Consider the following 19140-nt stretch of genomic DNA (forward strand, 5'->3'; position numbering starts at 1 on the left):
ACATTATTTCACAAGAAGCAGAGCAGAGGGTGTTCGATGCTTTTTTAAGAGGGCTGCATGCAGAAATGTCAAAATGTGTGCAGACAGGGTTTCCTATAGATGTGAGGAGACCAATTTGTCGACTGGAATGCAGGGCAAATGGACAGTGTTTTACAGCTAATATAAAACATATCAAGTTTGGAAAAACTGGCCATGTAAGAATGAAGTGTCGCCAGCCTCAGGGTGATGTGAATAAAGTAAGAAGAAGTAATGTTTTAAAAGTAGAGGACCAGGGAGGAACCTATGGTGGTTCCCAGTATGATCAGATGTTACAAAACTGTATCCAGAAGTGGATGTGATACGAACTGTATGCGATAAGAATAATAGTAGAAAAAATTGGACACAGGGGAGCATGTTCCAGTCTCCAGTAGTGATCTGGTGAAATGTAAGCAATGGGACCCACCACAGCACAGGCTGCACAGAATCGGAATAAAGACGTCACACCATTAGGACAATGAACAGACATCCACCTGGATACAGCTTAATTTAAACAATATTTAGAGATTGTGTCACATGCAATTGACGGCTACAACATGAGTCTGGGATTAGATTTCTTATATCAGTGTTGTGCCATAATCAACTTCTACCTTGATAGGGTGGAACTTGATCGAAAAATGTTTCAGATAGGTTAAGTTATGGTAGAGAGGTGGCAAGGAACGTCTGTTGCAAAAGATGAACCAACTAAACTATGAACAACCATACTAAGACTTGATTCACATAATTACATACCTAAGGGTACTGGGAATTGACTTTAGGTCAGTGCTGAGTCTAGCTTGCTGGTAAGAACTTTGTGTGTGGTGGAACCATTAGAAGAGTATGAAGTATTAGATCAGGTGGGTTGTTTGTTTAACAGGGATACCATACAATACCTGTTTTTATATATATCATTTTAGCATACAGGGCACAGGATTAACAAAGCAGTTGTTAATTGTTCCACCATCACAGCTTATGCCACAAGCCTGTGACACCCAGAGCGACATTGTGGAATGTAGCATGGCGTCACCATTCAAATACAAGACACTGCAGCCTGCCCTGAGTCACAAGCAAGCCACCTGCCCACTCTAGATGTTCCCTTCTGTGAAGATGTGTCGGAGGTAGACATATAGCAGGTCTCCGACAATAAAGGACACACTGCCAAAGCCATCTGCACACAGCTTACCTTCGTATTACATGTCCAGTGGATGCTGCGAACTCACATGCCAGTTGCCATGCACTGTTGTGACCTTACAACCAAATAATGGTAATCTCTTTTGAAGTTACATGCAATCCTGCCCTGGACTTTGGGATACAGTTTCAGTCTCTATAAAGTGTTGCCACATCTGAAAAACAGAACGATTCACACTAAGCCATCAGGCCACATCAATTTGCGACTGTTCTGCTTCCTTTCTATGGCACTCCACCGTCTTGTCTGGTAGGCATTTTCTCTCTGTCTTAGTGGACTGTATGTGGCTGTGTACATGGCGGTTGTGGATATGGGGCTACCCAGCAAACACTAATCGTCTCATAGGTGCCCTGAAATCATTGGAATAGTTGCCAGTTGACCAGAACGCCATTTTCCATGCAGAACACGATTGTACGGACATCTGGTTGACAGTTTGTAGGATTGTATTGTGAATTAAACACAGAACAGAAAAGTAGTTGTTTGTTGCTTTAATTTTGGATACAAGTGTAGTTTTGGCATTTTTGCATCCAATCATCAATTTGCACATGTAGTCTTCTACATTTTTGCAGTTCTTTCGTACTAACAAGCCAATAACTAATGGGTCTTTCTGTTGGAGGAGGACCAAAATGCCACTCAGCTGCTATGCTTCCATATTGTTCTCCATATGATGTTACTTTCAATTTACAGCCTGCATTTCCATTAGGAAATTACTAAAGAAAATACTCTTCTGTTACCAATAACACAAATCACTTTCAGTTCAGGTTCACTGGCACTGTAGACTGCACTGACACATCAAAGGCTAGACAGGGTTCTGGTTTTGTGATGGCAGGGCGTGAGGGGGACAGTGTTAGCAAGCTTGTGAAGCCCCAAAACTCATGTTCATTGTATCAGTGCACTACTGCTGCCAGTTGAATACAGTGTTGCCAGATAGAGAGACGTTTTCCACAGCAATATGACCTTTTTTAAGCCTGACAGCAATTTCAAATCAAACACTGGACTTTTATAGTAGTTTTGAGTATAAGATGCACCTGGAATTTGTAGGCAATTTTTCGAAGAAAAAGTGTCATACTCCATAAAATATGATATACTTTTGTTGTCTCAAAAATATAAGGTCAAATGGATGATGTTTCCTTGTGACTGACACTCTTTGGGTCTCAGTGACCTGTCCTTTTTCCTAACCTTCATGTATCTATTCCTAACTGTTTCCATGTGACAAAACTTATAGTTCCAAAAGGTAGGGAAGTTCTTGTACATTTGTGAGCATGTGTTGTCAGTACTTGTAGTTTCCCCTCCTGCAGTGAAGTGAAGGACAGCCATTTTGTGTGACAATTTTGAAGTTTCCAGAATGTAAGCACAAGAGCAAAATATATTTTTCTGAACCTTATCTTTGTTTTTTCATCAGAGTTTATGTGTAGTATCTATTTTCCTGTCTGAGGAGGAACAGTGGAAATAATTTCCCGTGTCTAATTTTTGAAAGCTACAAGTAGAGGTTACAATAATATGAAGAATCTTTGTCTTCACATTACATACCTAACTTACTGATGAGTATGACACTTCCTGTGTGCTGATTTGAACTGCGTAAACCATGTTACAAAATACATTTTGTTTGGCTACAGTGTTAGAGGCATTTTAAGTTTAAATTCATCATGTTTGATGTCAGATATGAAACTAAAAATACTGATTAAGTTCTGACATCCGAAGAAGAATTTAACAGCAAGGATTCTTACTACACAGAAGTTAGATCAGGAAGAAAGTTTACATTTTTTGTTAGTTAACTTTAACCTAAAATTTTTTTTAAAAAAACAGTTTAACTTTTTTTAGAACAGATGACAATCTATCAAGCACCTGACAGATGGGATACCAAATTATTTAAAGATCGCAAGACTAAGATGCAAAGAGTTTTGCAAAAACACTACATAGTACTTTCACCTCATGGAGCTTATAAGCAGTTTTAGCAGACACGGAAATGGGGAAAATAAAAAACACTTTCATTCATTACACATTTTGTTGGTTTTGAACACACCTTAACGTATGTGTGAAGGTATCATGCCAACTCTGATTATCTGGTGAATGTACTGAAAAATGACACTGAAAAGAGCATTTTTTCCATGAGATGAGGAGTTCCTGGAACATTTAGTCTACTGTCAAATTCATGTATACTATGAACTCATGCATAAAGCATAGAAACCGTAACTCCACAATAAATGTGGAAGTTGATTGACAAAGAAATAAAATGGAAAAAACTGGATTGATGTTGACAGGCTACAAAAATATGCAGAAGTTAATGGTACCATCGCTGATGCAGTCTCAGAAATTGATAGGCAAATTTTATATTTAATATTTCACTGCTTCATTAAACCTCACAATCTGCTGAATTTGGGATATATGCAAAATGGATCTCCCAAATCTGATGATCTATCGACAGACTTTGTAGATAATGTTTCTCTGATTAATGAAGACAAAAGTCAAAGTGCTCATTCATCACATGAACAAGTACACGCTTCACAGGTTGTGCCTGGATGCCGCAGAAAAATTTTATCCTGCCATCATCATAATGAGATCAACACATGAAACCATTTCTGTTGCTGTGTTCTCATATAAATTATAGCTGATGTAAAGAAGAAAATCTCGTGTGTCAAAAAAATGACGATTAGTTGAGATGGCTGTGCTTCCCTATTTGAAAACAAGTACACACTATCCAGTTTGTGTTCGAAAATATTTGAAGTGGAAATGGACTGTGTTATTCTGTGCTGCATGCATAGTAAAGTTGTGATGGATGCTATTGGTGGTACAATGAGAGGAGTGTGGAACCAGATGAAATACAGAAAACTGTATGCTGGCTGAGCTACAGACTTTTATGAATATGCACAAACTCAGATTCGAGCAGAAAGCATATTTTATGGAACGAGAGAATGGTTTCTGGGCAACTGAGTGATCATAACTTCCATTCAGGTCAAACTTTTTGCTCATATTCAAAATGATCATTATTTACTGCCTTAAGCTATCATAATATTCTTGTCACAACAACCCTGAAGTTTGAAAAAAAAAAAAACATCATCTCATAACTGAGGATGCAACCCATCAAAGATGTGCTGGGTATTCAGAAGTGTAACATGATTCTTGCTGCACATGTAAAGACAATTGGAACAGAGGCTGGCAAGGATATGCATGTTGATCTGATATACCCTGGATTGTTTGTCAATGTACATATTTCAAATGAGGAAGATATAAAACAATTTCCATGGAATCTCTGGAAATGGAAAAGCTATGGTAATGTTTTTGAATCCCATTCCCAAGGCTACAATTTATTCACACAACACAAAAATGGCAGCTCTTTTTGTAAGAATAGAACAAATTTGAACATTAATAAATGACCAATGATTATTCAAAAAAGCAATTTATATTACTTATGTCTTTAGAATTGGGACCTATGACTGCTGCAAGATAAATAAACTATTTTAAATAAGGAAATGAAATATAATGAAAAATTGAGAGAGATGTATGATTTATATATAGTTTTAGTTTTTTAGAGTATCAAGAATTGCGCTACGAATGACACTATTTGTGCGAGCTGTGTGTACAATCTATGGTGTCCCAAATGCAATTAGTTTTTTACTTTTATCTCCAAGATTTCAGGTTTTAGATACAATTACTGCATGCCTAATGTAACATTCCTTATGTACTTGTATTTAAAGGAAGGGAACAATTCAAATAATTTCCGATTTAAACATGATTTTAAAAAATTCTTTCAGGAGCTATCTTTAATTCCACACAGCCTACAGTGTGAATGCATTATCAATCATTTAGAAAAGGATATGTTACTGTAACAATTAATAAAACTCAACCTTTCATACGTGTGATTGCCCAAGAGGAAACTAGGAATCACTCCTTCCTCTGCTGAATTTTACTTTTGATTCAACTGACCTTTAATGAGTAAGTATACTGTTGAATACCATTAAGATATAATTGTATCTCTATCCACTGCAACTACCATGCCTACTGATCATGAAACAAATTCAAATTATTTCCAACATCAATTGGTGGACTACTGAGTGCCTCAGTCCTTTCTACAATGAACTAAAGAAATTTATTAACTAATTTACAGGTTCTGTCATTTCTTCACTGCATTTGCTTCATACAAAATTACTTTTAAAAGCTATGCTCATTTGTTGATAACCTACAAAATATTTCAATGCATCCTTGGAGTTGTTCATCAAAATTACCTAAACTGATACCTCAGAACAAGAGTAATCAACTTTTATGTTGGATAACTGTCATAACACAACTGACCCACACACTACTACTCAAATATTATGAGAATCAATGGTGCACGAATTATATTAAACTCTCAACAGAGCCACATCCTTTTATGACACAAAATTAAGACTCTTCTGACATTTACTCACATATACCCTCACTTGGGGATCAGAATTGTTTCGAAAGAATGTGAAATTCTTTATAAACTTGACAACCAACAACAATATGATTCATCCTCGAACACTTAGGACACATGCACTGAGTTAATTGTATTGCAAAAGATATGTACAATACCTATCCATGTTTGCAATATCTGTACCCAGACACTGGGCTTAACAGACCAAGTGTAATTTTGAATGTTATACATACTGGTTAGACAGAGACGAAAGGAAACTAAGTTTAGCAGCACAATGAAAGGAAGTTATGCATATGTATCTATTTGCAGTAAGTATCAGTTGGTATTTTTCCAGAAGTTTAATACGCACAACAGAAACAAATAAGAGAGACTTTAATAACCAGTGAAATGTTCTCCTTCACTATTTACAGCAGTCTCCCAATGCTGGGGCGACTTTTTCATTCTGTAATTGTAGAAATCATGTTGTTTTAAGGCATAGTACTCGTTGACCAAGGTTCAGAGTGCATTTTGATCTGGAAATAAAGTTCTTTGAACGTTGCTCAATAAAGAGCAGAAAAGGGGAAAATCTGAGGGTGCAAGTTCAAGTGAAGAGGGGGGGTGTGCAATAGTTCAAACCCCCAACTCCTGTATACTGTTTTTTGTAAGTCTAGCAAATTGTTGGCAGGTGTTATCATGGAGTAGCGACTTCTTGGTCATTGTTCTTGTACTGCATCTGCAAAACATGTTGAGTTATTGACAATAAATGTCAACAGTAATCAGTGGTTACATGTTGAGGAAGCAATTCATAGTAAACCACTTTGTCCCTGTCCCACCAGATGTACAACAATGTTTCTGGCTGCCTCCACTAGTTACCCTCTATTGATCCCTTAGAGATGAACATGTCCACAGTGCCTCAATTCCTCTACTTGGCACTCCACTTTCTAGTGACCACCATCCCACTCAGTATCTCCAGATGACAAAATGACAATGTGTAAACTCAAATACATGTAAACTCAAATAGCAACAATGAACTACAAATAAAAAATAGCTATTGGTAAAAAAACCTCAGCAACTGGAATATCAACATGCAAAACGGAAGTGCTATCAACTTACGCACCAGCCTAATATTTAGAAAAACTGAAAAAATATCAGGCCATGAAAACAATTTCTTAACAGTTGCTGAAAACATTTGAGGAGAAAAAATGACTATTGAAATTAGATCCATCAGACAGTCAGGAAGTGTATACTCAACCAGACATCAGTTTCATCAGGTGAATGGTCAAATCAATCACAAGAATCGTCTGGTGACAGAAGCAGAAATTATTCTTGTTACGATCGTAACAATCTAATTACTAAAATATTGTGCTGACTTTATAGAATGAGAAATATGCAGTACAAGTGGAGAAAACTTATTGGCATCAAATTAAACTCGTGATATCCCTTTACTTGAGAAACTACATTGTTATGGTGTTAAAAGAATTATACTTACAAGAACTGAATCTTAGCTTAGCAACAAAAAACTGGGTCTTAGTAACAAACGATACCCTGGGAGGAAAACTGAATATAGAATGGGGAAAAATTACATATGATGTCCCACTGGGCTCAGCATTTGACTTATCCTGACCCACATTAATGTAGTGCTAACCCCAATGGAGGAGCCTTCAAAATCTGCTATGTTTGTTGATGACACAAGTACACTAAAAACTGACAAACTCATTCAAACTAGAAACAGCCAGGTGAATAATGAAACATACCTGAAACTGGTTTACAGGAAACAGAACAAAAATTCAACCTTTATACTTACAAAACCACACATCGTGCAATTCCATACAAATCCGAAAGACTCATAGATACAAGGAGATATCAATAACAGACACTGAATGAGGATACATGAGTGAAGTTCTTGGACATTCAGATTGATAATACACTGCTGGCCATTAAAATTCCAACACCAAGAAGAAATGCAGATGATACACAGGTATTCTTTGGACAAACATATTATACTACAACTGACATGTGATTACATTTTCACGCAATTTGGGTGCATAGATCCTGAGAAATCAGTACCTAGAACAACCACCTCTGGCCATAATAACAGCCTTGATACATCTGGGCATTGAGTCAAACAGAGCTTGGATGGCATGTACAGGTACAGCTGCCCATGCAGCTTCAACACAATACCACAATTCATCAAGAGTTGTGACTGGCGTATTGTGACGAGCCAGTTGCTCGGCCACCATGGACCAGACGTTTTCAATTGGTGGGAGATCTGGAGAATGTGCTGCCCAAGGCAGCAGTCGAACATTTTCTGTATCCAGAAAGGCCCCTACAGGACCTGCAACATGCAGTCGTCCATTATCCCGCTGAAATGTAGGGTTTCACAGGGACCCACGGGTCGTAACACATCTGAAATGTAACGTCCACTGTTGAAAGTGCCGTCAATGCGAACAAGAGGTGACCGAGACGTGTGACTAGTGGCACCCCATACTATCACGCTGGGTGATACGACAGTATGGCGATGACGAATACACGCTTCCAATGTGCGTTCACCGCGATGTTGCCAAACACAGATGTGACCATCATGATGCTGTAAACAGAACCTGGATTCATCCGAAAAAATGACGTTTTGTCATTTGTAAACCCAGGTTCGTCATTGAGTACACCATCGCAGGCGCTCCTGTCTGTGATGCAGCATCAAGGGTAACCGCAGCCATGGTCTCTGAGATGACAGTCCATGCTGCTTCAAATGTCATCTAACTGTTTGTCCAGATGGTGGTTGTCTTGCAAACGTTCCCATCTGTTGACTCAGGGATCGAGACGTGGCTGTATGATCCGTTACAGCCATGCAGATAAGATGCCTGTCATCTCGACTGCTAGTGATATGAGGACATTGGCATCCTCCTGAACCCACTGATCCCATATTCTGCTAACAGTCATTGTATCTCGACCAATGCGAGCAGCAATGTCGTGATATGATAAACCGCAATCGCAGTAGGCTACAATCCGTTCTTTATCAAAGTTGGAAACGTAATAGTACGCATTTTTCCTCCTTACATGAGGCATCACAACAACGTTTCATCAGGCAACACTCGTCAACTGCTGTTTGTGTATGAGAAATCGGTTGGAAACTTTCCTCATGTCAGCACATTGTAGGTGTCGCCACTGGTGCCAACGTTGTGTTAATGCTCTGAAAAGCTAATAATTTCCATTTCACATCATCTTCTTCCTGTCGGTTAAATTTCACGTCTGTAGCACGTCATCTTGTGGTGCAGCAATTTTAATGGCCACTAGCATAAATTAAGCAGACACCAGCATGAGAATAATTTAACCAAAAAGCTAGTATCTCTCTGCCTTGCAATTATAAATGTTCCTCCAGAGTGTCACCTTGCAGGAATGCTTCCTAGCATGCTTCCAATCAGTACTATCCTATACGATAATCTTATAGGGCATAGCAACTATGAACAAATAAGTATGTATCCTATACACACTTCTAGTAGGATTGTGATGTGATGTTAAACAACTGAACACCTTGCATAAACCTCTTCATTGATCTAGGGCATCTTGAACCTATGTGTCACTAGGGCACACTCTATTGGTTTCTACATTAAATAACATATAAATATTTTATTTATTTCTAGTTGGCTGCCCCAAAAGATAATTCCAAAAACAAGTGAAAATCCAAAAGAAGTCGTCATAATTGCCTTTAGGTGAGTTATGCTGAGTGGATTAGCTGGACAAGTTTACCAATTTCTTGACCCCACTTCAATTTGAAATCCAAGCAGACACCAAGGAATTGTATGCAGTATGTTTCATTTAGTGTATGACCAAATGTGTACTACTTCCAGCAGGTCATTTCTCATTGCTTTAAAACGTATAAAATGAGTCATTGAGGGATAAGAGTTGAACAGATTGCTGCAAAATTAATAAGGGTAATGTGCTGTGCAATACAGGACAGGAAGCTTGTTGGTAGTGATCATTACTTATTATCCAACTCATGTAATGTGATGAACAGGTTAGTGAGATTAACACTGAACTTAATCTGAAGAATAGGGAATTCTTTAACAAACTGAAGAAAGTAGACGATATTAGAAAACACATAAATGGACCAAAAACAGCAGAGATGGAAAATTACTGAAATATAATTTTTCTTCTGGATGGTGTACCACTTCATTGGAACCTTCACAAAAGAGCACTTCTGAACATTAAGCTGCCTGAGGAAGTTATCAGCTATGAGGGGCTGCAGGTCTCACAACCTGGTATCTTTTTTAGTTGTGGGAGATTGTAAAAGGCTCCACCTAGTTGTCTCCTCTTCCAACTAGTTTGGATGAACTATGATGCTACATGGGAACAGCAGTGAGTTTCCTAAACTGACATGCTTGCAACTGCTTGGATCAAGTCTATTGCCTGGATGCTTAAAGGCATTGAAAAGAAATTTGATATTTGTGATCAGTAAATGATGAATCTGATCCTAGGCACAGCTGTGAAAGGCACCTGAATGTTGTATGTGCACCCATATAAATCATACACAACGGGAAAATCATACAGTTCCTTTGTAAATAAAGGCTTTGCAGGTATGTAATGAGGCACAAATTTTACTCCAATTCTGTATCTTTATTTATGGCAAAGTTATAGCCTTGTCAAATCTGATGATTTTAAACACCCTGAGGAACTGCTTATGTAGGCATAATTTGTTTTCAGTACAATATAACCTTAATTTGTCTTGATGGGTTGCATTTATTATTGAACGTTTCAGTATTTTTTTCATAAAATTAAGTTTTCTTTCATCACTGTAACCTCTGCTCTGGCTAGAGATGGGGTATGAAGGTTATTAGTTTGTTCATTCTTTGTTTTACACATTGCATTCCATAAATGAAGAAGTGGATGGAAGTGGGGTGAGCCAGGCTGCAAATCTTAAGGCAGAGGCTCCCACAGGAATTTACCTCTGAAGTATACTGACAACCAGCTGTTTGTGACTAGTGCTAATCTACTCACACTATTACTTAATGGAACTGCTAACAGATTATTTTCTATGTATGTATATGTACACTTACTACCATGAAAAATATTACTGTTTCCCCTACTACATTAGTCAGCTACTTATTTTACTTAATATCTCCACATACATAAATACTCCACTATTCACCTAATGCTGCATGGCAAAGGGTCCCCCATAACCCTGTGGGTCATTTCCTTTCCCACTCACCTCACAAACCTTTGTGCTTCCATATCAGTCCTGATTTCTCATACTTTATTTTCATAGTCCGTATGTGCAAAGCATGTTGGAAACAACAGAATCATTTGGCAGTCAGCTTCAAATGGCTGTTCTCTAAATTTTCTCAATAGTGTTACTTGAAAGATTATCACCTGCCCATCAGGGATTCCCATTTGAGTTCCTGAAGCATCTCCACAACACTTGTGGGTTGTTTGAACCTACCAGTAACAAATCTAGCAGCCTGTCTCTGGATTGCTTCTCGAATAAACAATTAATACACCTTTACACAGAAATTATATCAGCTGTCTACTTACTGTCGAAGTCAAAACCCATTCAACACAAAAACTAAAGTGAAACTTGCATCCTTGATTCAAAATATTCTATTGAGCACAAGAGTGACTAATAAGTTAGTACTGAACTCTGTTTTAGATACATGATATCTGCTGGAAACTAAATATTCTTGTTCATCCACTCTACAACCAATCAAAACAGCTAAATTATGCCCTAATACTCTACACACACAATACAAAGGAACCCAGCTCACTGAATGAAAAATATACCCATGCTTAATTACGTATTCATTCCATATGCATTCATTCAAATGACTCTGCACGACACTGCACGCTCTCATCTCACCCCATAGCTCACTACTTCTTTGCAATGTCACTGCACTGTATAACACCTTATTCTGAAATTAGCTGTATTCTAATGGAACTGGCTGAAGGTTTTAACACTCCCAGTTATCTGAACATACAACAGTCTGACACTCAACGTGTTCTCTAATTAGACACTGCATAGTCCTTCAGGGTTCCTTCCCAGGACACCTGATCCCAACGCACATTTTTGCCATCCACTTTCCCTTATGATACTTGATGGTTCAAAAAGATGATTCTCCCATCTCAATAATCACATCTCCGAATCTCAATTTTCCGTAACTTCATTAAAGCTGACTAAATTTCACTACATGAGAAAAATCAGCCATCAGCACTCTATTTCCTTAACTGTACCATGCAACGAGTGGATGAAACATACGTAACCAGGATTTCCAATAAAAATTTCTGAGACTACATCTTACATTTCTAAAATCATGTGCCATTACAAACCAACCTTCCCTTTCAGTTTTTCAAGCACTACCACATCAGCCCATCATGACATTTAGCTGATGGAACCTTAATGTAGGACATGGGCTTTCAACTATTAGCACATACATATTGGTCTGCAAGATCACCAAACCTTCACAGAAATTCAAACAACCGATAATTAATGTTTAACAGCATGCAAGTGATAAAAAGCACTGCAATGTCTTGATTCCTACATCTAATCTCATGACTTAATTCACTAGGTAATAGGTCTCTTACTATTATCTTTCTAATACTATCTTCACATATGACAGCAATTACAATCACAAAAATCTTTAAACACAGGCAAATAATAATATTCAATGAATGCATATCAAAATTAAGCCTGACAAACAAATTTCTGATGTAGGAAGCAGTTGGGACAGGTTTTCAGGAAAGATCGACAGTGGGCACTGTAAATGAGATACCTAGGAGTACAGTAACCAAGACTTGCTCAAGATTCTCACGCAATTACCAACTATAATTTCGAGTTACACAATTAATAAACAATCTTGTTGGCCATGTGCCAGTATCAAAATAATCAGCCCTATTTTTTTGCATTATTATTAAGCATTTTATGCTCACGAGACCACAAAAATTTCATGTCACTCCAGCTGACAGCTAAGGTGTTCACTGCACAGCTGTATGTGCTACTCAGGATCACTTATGGTCACACACCCTATTCATAGATTTGCTCAGGTGTCTAGCACTATTTAATCTAAGTTATGCATTTTCAAAGTAACAAGTGCGGTACACATCAGTGATTTCAGTGCCAACAATATGACATGGTTTTCTAGGCCACACAACTAGCCACACACTGTTCTACACACTTGCACCGGGAGCAACACTCCATGAAGGAGACACTACCTCTGCACCTCTGGCCCTGATGCCATGGAGGCATCTGGTACTACATGATCTCTTGCACTGCATATGAAGACCAGTATTGCCGTTTATATTTACATGGTAAGTGGTCACCAAATACAATCAAGCTGTTTTGACAACTACAGCTATGCTCTTCAACACCCTACAGTTCATTGTTTTGGCCAAGCTCCTCATTTTCACAAGTGTGGTGTTCTCATTTCTTTAAAACCCTTCTTGTGGAACAACACTACTATTATTTCACTTACCATCCTTACCCCCCCATGAACCATGGACCTTGCCGTTGGTGGGGAGGCTTGCGTGCCTCAGCGATACAGATGGCCGTACCGTAGGTGCAACCACAACGGAGGGGTATCTGTTGAGAGGCCAGACAAACATGTGGTTTCTGAAGAGGGGCTGTGCCCCTGCAACAGCCTTTTCAGTAGTTGCAGGGGCAACAGTCTGGATGATTGACTGATCTGGCCTTGTAACATTAACCAAAACGGCCTTGCTGTGCTGGTACTGTGAACGGCTGAAAGCAAGGTGAAACTACAGCCGTAATTTTTCCCGAGGGCATGCAGCTTTACTGTATGGTTAAATGATGATGGCGTCCTCTTGGGTAAAATATTCCGGAGGTAAAATAGTCCCCCATTTGGATCTCTGGGCGGGGACTACTCAAGAGGACGTCGTTATCAGGAGAAAGAAAACTGGCACTCTACGGATCGGAGCGTGGAATGTCAGAACCCTTAACCGGGCAGTTAGGTTAGAAAATTTAAAAAGGGAAATGGATAGGTTAAAGTTGGATATAGTGGGAATTAGTGAAGTGCGGTGGCAGGAGGAACAAGACTTTTGGTCAGGTGATTACAGGGTTATAAATGCAAAATCAAATAGGGGTAATGCAGGAGTAGGTTTAATAATGAATAAAAAAATAGGAGTGCGGGTTAGCTACTACAAACAGCATAGTGAACGCATTATTGTGGCCAAGATACACACAAAGCCCATGCCTACTGCAGTAGTACAAGTTTATATGCCAACTAGCTCTGCGGATGATGAAGAAATTGATGAAATGTATGACGAGATAAAAGAAATTATTCAGGTAGTGAAGGGAGACGAAAATTTAATAGTCATGGGTGACTGGAATTCGTCAGTAGGAAAAGGGAGAGAAGGAAACATAGTAGGTGAATATGGATTCGGGGGAAGAAATGAAAGAGGAAGCAGCCTTGTAGAATTCTGCACAGAGCATAACTTAATCATAGCTAACACTTGGTTCAAGAATCATAAAAGAAGGTTGTATACCTAGAAGGATCCTGGAGATACTAAAAGGTATCAGATAGATTATATAACGGTAAGACAGAGATTTAGGAACCAGGTTTTAAATTGTAAGACATTTCCAGGGGCAGATGTGGATTCTGACCACAATCTATTGGTTATGAACTGCAGATTGAAACTGAAGAAACTGCAAAAAGGTGGGAATTTAAGGAGATGGGACCTGGATAAACTGAAAGAACCAGAGGTTGTGGACAGTCTCAGGGAGAGCATAAGGGAACAATTGACAGGAATGGGGGAAAGAAATACAGTAGAAGAAGAATGGGTAGCTCAGAGGGATCAAGTAGGTAAAAATACAAGGGCATGTAGAAATCCTCAGGTAACACAAGAAATATTAAATTTAATTGATGAAAGGAGAAAATATAAAATTGCAGTGAATGAAGCAGGCAAAAAGGAATACAAACGTCTCAAAAATGAGATTGACAGAAAGTGCAAAATGGCTAAGCAGGACAAATGTAAGGATGTAGAGGCTTGTCTCACTAGGGGTAAGACAGATACTGCCTACAGGAAAATTAAGGAGACCTTTGGAGAGAAGAGATCCACTTCTATGAATATCAAGAGCTCAGATGGCAACCCAGTTCTAGGCAAAGAAGGGAAGGCAGAAAGGTGGAAGGAGTATATAGAGGGTTTATATACAAGGGCGATGTACTTGAGGACAACATTATGGAAATGGAAGAGGATGTAGATGAAGACGAAATGGGAGATAAGATACTGTGTGAAGAGTTTGACAGAGCACTGAAAGACCTGAGTCGAAACAAGGCCCCGGGAGTAGACAACATTCCATTAGAACTACTGATGGCCTTGGGATAGCCAGTCATGACAAACCTCTACCATCTGGTGAGCAAGATGTATGAGACAGGCGAAATACCCACAGACTTCAAGAAGAATATAATAATTCCAATCCCAAAGAAAGCAGGTGTTGATAGATGTAAAAATTACCGAACTATCAGTTTAATAAGTCACAGCTGCAACATACTAACGCGAATTCTTTACAGACGAATGGAAAAACTGGTAGAAGCGGACCTCGGGGAAGATCAGTTTGGATTCCGTAGAAATGTTGGAACACGTGAGGCAATACTAACCTTACGACTTATCTTAGAAGAAAGATTAAGAAAAGGCAAACCTATGTTTCTAGCATTTGTAGACTTAGAGAAAGCTTTTGACAATGTTAACTGGAATACTCTGTTTCAAATTCTGAAGGTGGCAGGGGTAAAATACAGGGAGCGAAAGGCTATTTACAATTTGTACAGAAACCAGATGGCAGTTATAAGAGTCGAGGGGTATGAAAGGGAAGCAGTGGTTGGGAAGGGAGTGAGACAGGGTTGTAGCCTATCCCCGATGTTATTCCATCTGTATATTGAGCAAGCAGTAAAGGAAACAAAAGAAAAATTTGGAGTAGGTATTAAAATTCATGGAGAAGAAGTAAAAACTTTGAGGTTTGCCGATGACATTGTAATTCTGTCAGAGACAGCAAAGGACTTGGAAGAGCAGGTGACCGGAATGGACAGTGTCTTGAAAGGAGAATATAAGATGAACATCAACAAAAGCAAAACGAGGATAATGGAATGTAGTCAAATTAAATCGGCTGATGCTCAGGGAATTAGATTAGGAAATGAGACACTTAAAGTAGTAAAGGAGTTTTGCTATTTAGGGAGTAAAATAACTGATGATGGTCGAAGTAGAGAGGATATAAAATGTAGACTGGCAATGGCAAGGAAAGCGTTTCTGAAGAAGAGAAATTTGTTAACATCGAGTATAGATTTAAGTGTCAGGAAGCCGTTTCTGAAAGTATTTGTATGGAGTGTAGCCATGTATGGAAATGAAACATGGACGATAACTAGTTTGGACAAGAAGAGAATTGAAGCTTTCGAAATGTGGTGCTGCAGAAGAATGCTAAAGATAAGGTGGGTAGATCATGTAACTAATGAGAAGGTATTGAATAGGATTGGAAAGAAGAGAAGTTTGTGGCACAACTTGACTAGAAGAAGGGATCAGTTGGTAGGACATGTTCTGAGGCATCAAGGGATCACAAATTTAGCACTGGAGGGCAGCGTGGACGGTAAAAATCGTAGAGGGAGACCAAGAGATGAATACACTAAGCAGATTCAGAAGGATGTAGGTTGCAGTAGGTACTGGGAGATGAAGAAGCTAGCGCAGGATAGAGTGGTATGGAGAGCTGCATCAAACCAGTCTCAGGATTGAAGACCACAACAACAACCATCCTGTCTACTTGTAATGCCAATGCATCCCTTTAATTTGTTTAAAATGGCATAATGTGAGTCTGTGTGACATTAAGTCTTTGCCTGTTAGCTGTGAATCAGCTATACTCCTTTACATTCTGCCAGAACTGCCCCCAGTATGATAGTTTGGTTCCTTGATCTGTGTGCTTGTATTATCACCAAACATTTCAGTGCCTGAAGAATCCTTTATAACTACAGCAAGTTTGTTTATGAACAATGAGATCGAAAGAGCCAGTAACTAACCTTCTGCAACTGTGCGTTGAATGTTCCCCCCCCCCCCCCCCCCCTTTCTCTAATTTTAAACCCTGTGACATTTTTATCAATGTTAACATCGCTTTCCCTTAGCAGCGTCATAAAGTGTATTCAAAAAATTAATCTTTCTTTTTTAGATCATCCAGGACTCAAATGTTGAGGTCATACATGGCTTCATCTGTGAACAATCATTCACCAAAAGCCATACAGAGTTTTTCTATAGTTGAAAAATATATAGCTAATACAACAGGTACCACACAAGCTGCCACAATATGTACAGGTTGTGGAAAAAGTATCAGGGCTGATTTACAACACACAAATTTTATCTCTTTTTTTCCAAAACCCAAAAAATTTTTATGACAAACTGAAGAATAACTATGATTCACAAAAAAGGTAAGACCAGCCACTGTTCTTTTGAATTGTATTGATCAGGATTTATTGAAAGGAGGAATGTTTCTCAAGTGACCTATGCTATTAGAACTTCCACTTCATCTAAATGTGAATTTTGTGTCCATCACACACAGCCATTATAAAATATAGTTGACATCAACAAGGGCTACAGAAAACAGGATTATACCAACCACCAGTCCCCATCCACTTCTATTTACAACAGTCAGCATGTAAAAGGATGTGGAAGTTAAGTGGACGAGAACAAAAATACTCTAGAAATGTGAACAGCAACAAGTTCCAGGAAACTGACACACTGTGCCAATTCCACTGCAATGCATCCTTTATTCTACACTATTAACAGACGACTTTTTACTTGACTACATGCAATACATCAGAGATGTGAATACTTACAATATTCTCAGTTACATTCATTTCCAAATTTAGTTCAGGATCCTCCTTGATAAAATCAGTGGGCCATGATATTCCCAATGGATCTTTAACAGACTGAAAGAAGAAAACAATCTGTGAATTATAGCTGCTTATTAACTTCTGTATGTATGACACAGGTCTCAATATTCCTTTCTTATGAATATCATCCAACTTTGCACAGATTCCTATCACTTGGGACGAGAGTCAGAATGCATCCAAATCAGTTCTAACATCTCTGATTATGCTAACAGCCATTGAGTAATATTTATATTGATATGCTTTCACTTCCTATTCCTGTCACATAATCCACTCTGATTTCAGAGGCACCATGGCCTGCTCTATCGGGTGGTCGTACTCCCATATACAAACTGGATACACGTGTGTGGCAACATTTCAAAATTACACTCAGATAATATAGAGATGCAAATAATCTTCCAGCAGTAAACCCATAAACAAGAGGACATTTTGGCCATTAATCAAATGAATATGGCATTCCACACATTATCGTCAAAATTGACCAAAGTTAATGCTATTTACACAGCTTCTTGCTCTGTCAACATGTATTTTCAGTGCCTGCTCTTTAGGAAACAATGCAAACTTAGGTCATGTGTACGGGAGGAAAATCATAAGGAATTACATACAGCCAATGCAGGATTTCAGTAATGATGTAAATATTACAGTGAACAGTAACTGGCAACTCTAAAATATACACTCACAACATATCATAAGTGCCAAATCCTCTGTTGCAACACTGTGACACAAAGGCACATAACAAGATTAACAATTACTTCCAAGAGGAAGCCTTCATTGCTCCGTTAATACCAAATATGTACTTAAGGCATTCATTAAATAGAACCATAATAAAAAATTAATAGAACGGTAATGGTTCATAATGATATGCTTGTTACAAGTTCTGTTAAAATACTATTGGTAATAGCCAACAAATAACATATCTAACTAGAGTCAACTGACAGTCCACAAAAGTTCTTGAAAACAGCTGGTATCATAGGTTACAAATGTTGAACATCCATGGTAATTTAGCTTGAATGCCCCATAATTGTGTCATGACAGTCTTACTACACTTCCTCCACAATACAGTGCTTGTGTGAAAACTTACATTATGCTCAGATCCATCAGCATGTTGTTTCAGTTCTGGATCTTGCTTTACTGAAACACTAGTGCCTTCAGTCTTTAATTGGTCTTCAAGAAACTGGAAAAAGCAAAATAAAAAAAGTTACACACACACACACACACACACACACACACACACACACACACACACACACACACGAGAGAGAGAGAGAGAGAGAGAGAGAGAGAGAGAGAGAGAGAGAGAGAGAGAGAGAGATCGATCTTGCGTAAAAGCAATTACTCACACATATTCATCAATTGGAACCAGGCAGCGAGAAAATGTGGTGCTACAATTCAGATATTTGAAACCAAAGCATTGGTTATTCTTGAAGGCAGGTACAACAGTAAGCTTTTTTTTTTTTTGGTGGGGTTTAAGGGCGCTCAACTACTGAGGTCACAGTTGTTAGAGCACATGGAATCTAGTAAAACTCAAGGGGAGGGGGGACACCTGAAAGTCCTGACAAACATGCAGATAAAATGCATAAAAAAGTTAGATGTCTTTGGACAAGCCAGTCAAAGTTATAAAACGCAGAACACGAGCAGCTGCTCGAGCGTCATCAGCTAAAATATCCGGTAAAGTAGATGGCAGGGACAAGACAACACGAGATTGA

General features: G+C 38.6%; 1 protein-coding gene across 8 annotated transcripts in view; it reads right to left on the reverse strand.

The window, feature by feature from the left end:
* Positions 1-19140, reverse strand: part of LOC126442754 (zinc finger protein 724-like) — a 119933-nt gene that overhangs the window by 56460 nt on the left and 44333 nt on the right. For 6 of the 8 annotated variants that reach the window (XM_050090782.1, XM_050090785.1, XM_050090786.1 and 3 more), the window contains exons 3-4: positions 18516-18608; positions 17381-17473 (exon numbers count right to left, since the gene is read on the reverse strand). The exons of 1 other annotated variant lie outside the window; for it this stretch is intronic. In XM_050090782.1, the coding sequence (XP_049946739.1) occupies positions 17381-17473; positions 18516-18608 (186 nt within the window). The remainder of the gene's footprint in view (positions 1-17380; positions 17474-18515; positions 18609-19140) is intronic. One more of the 8 variants, XM_050090783.1, reaches the window with a different exon arrangement.

Source organism: Schistocerca serialis, unplaced genomic scaffold, assembly GCF_023864345.2.
Source record: "Schistocerca serialis cubense isolate TAMUIC-IGC-003099 unplaced genomic scaffold, iqSchSeri2.2 HiC_scaffold_1402, whole genome shotgun sequence".
NCBI classification, from domain to species: Eukaryota; Metazoa; Arthropoda; class Insecta; order Orthoptera; family Acrididae; genus Schistocerca; species Schistocerca serialis.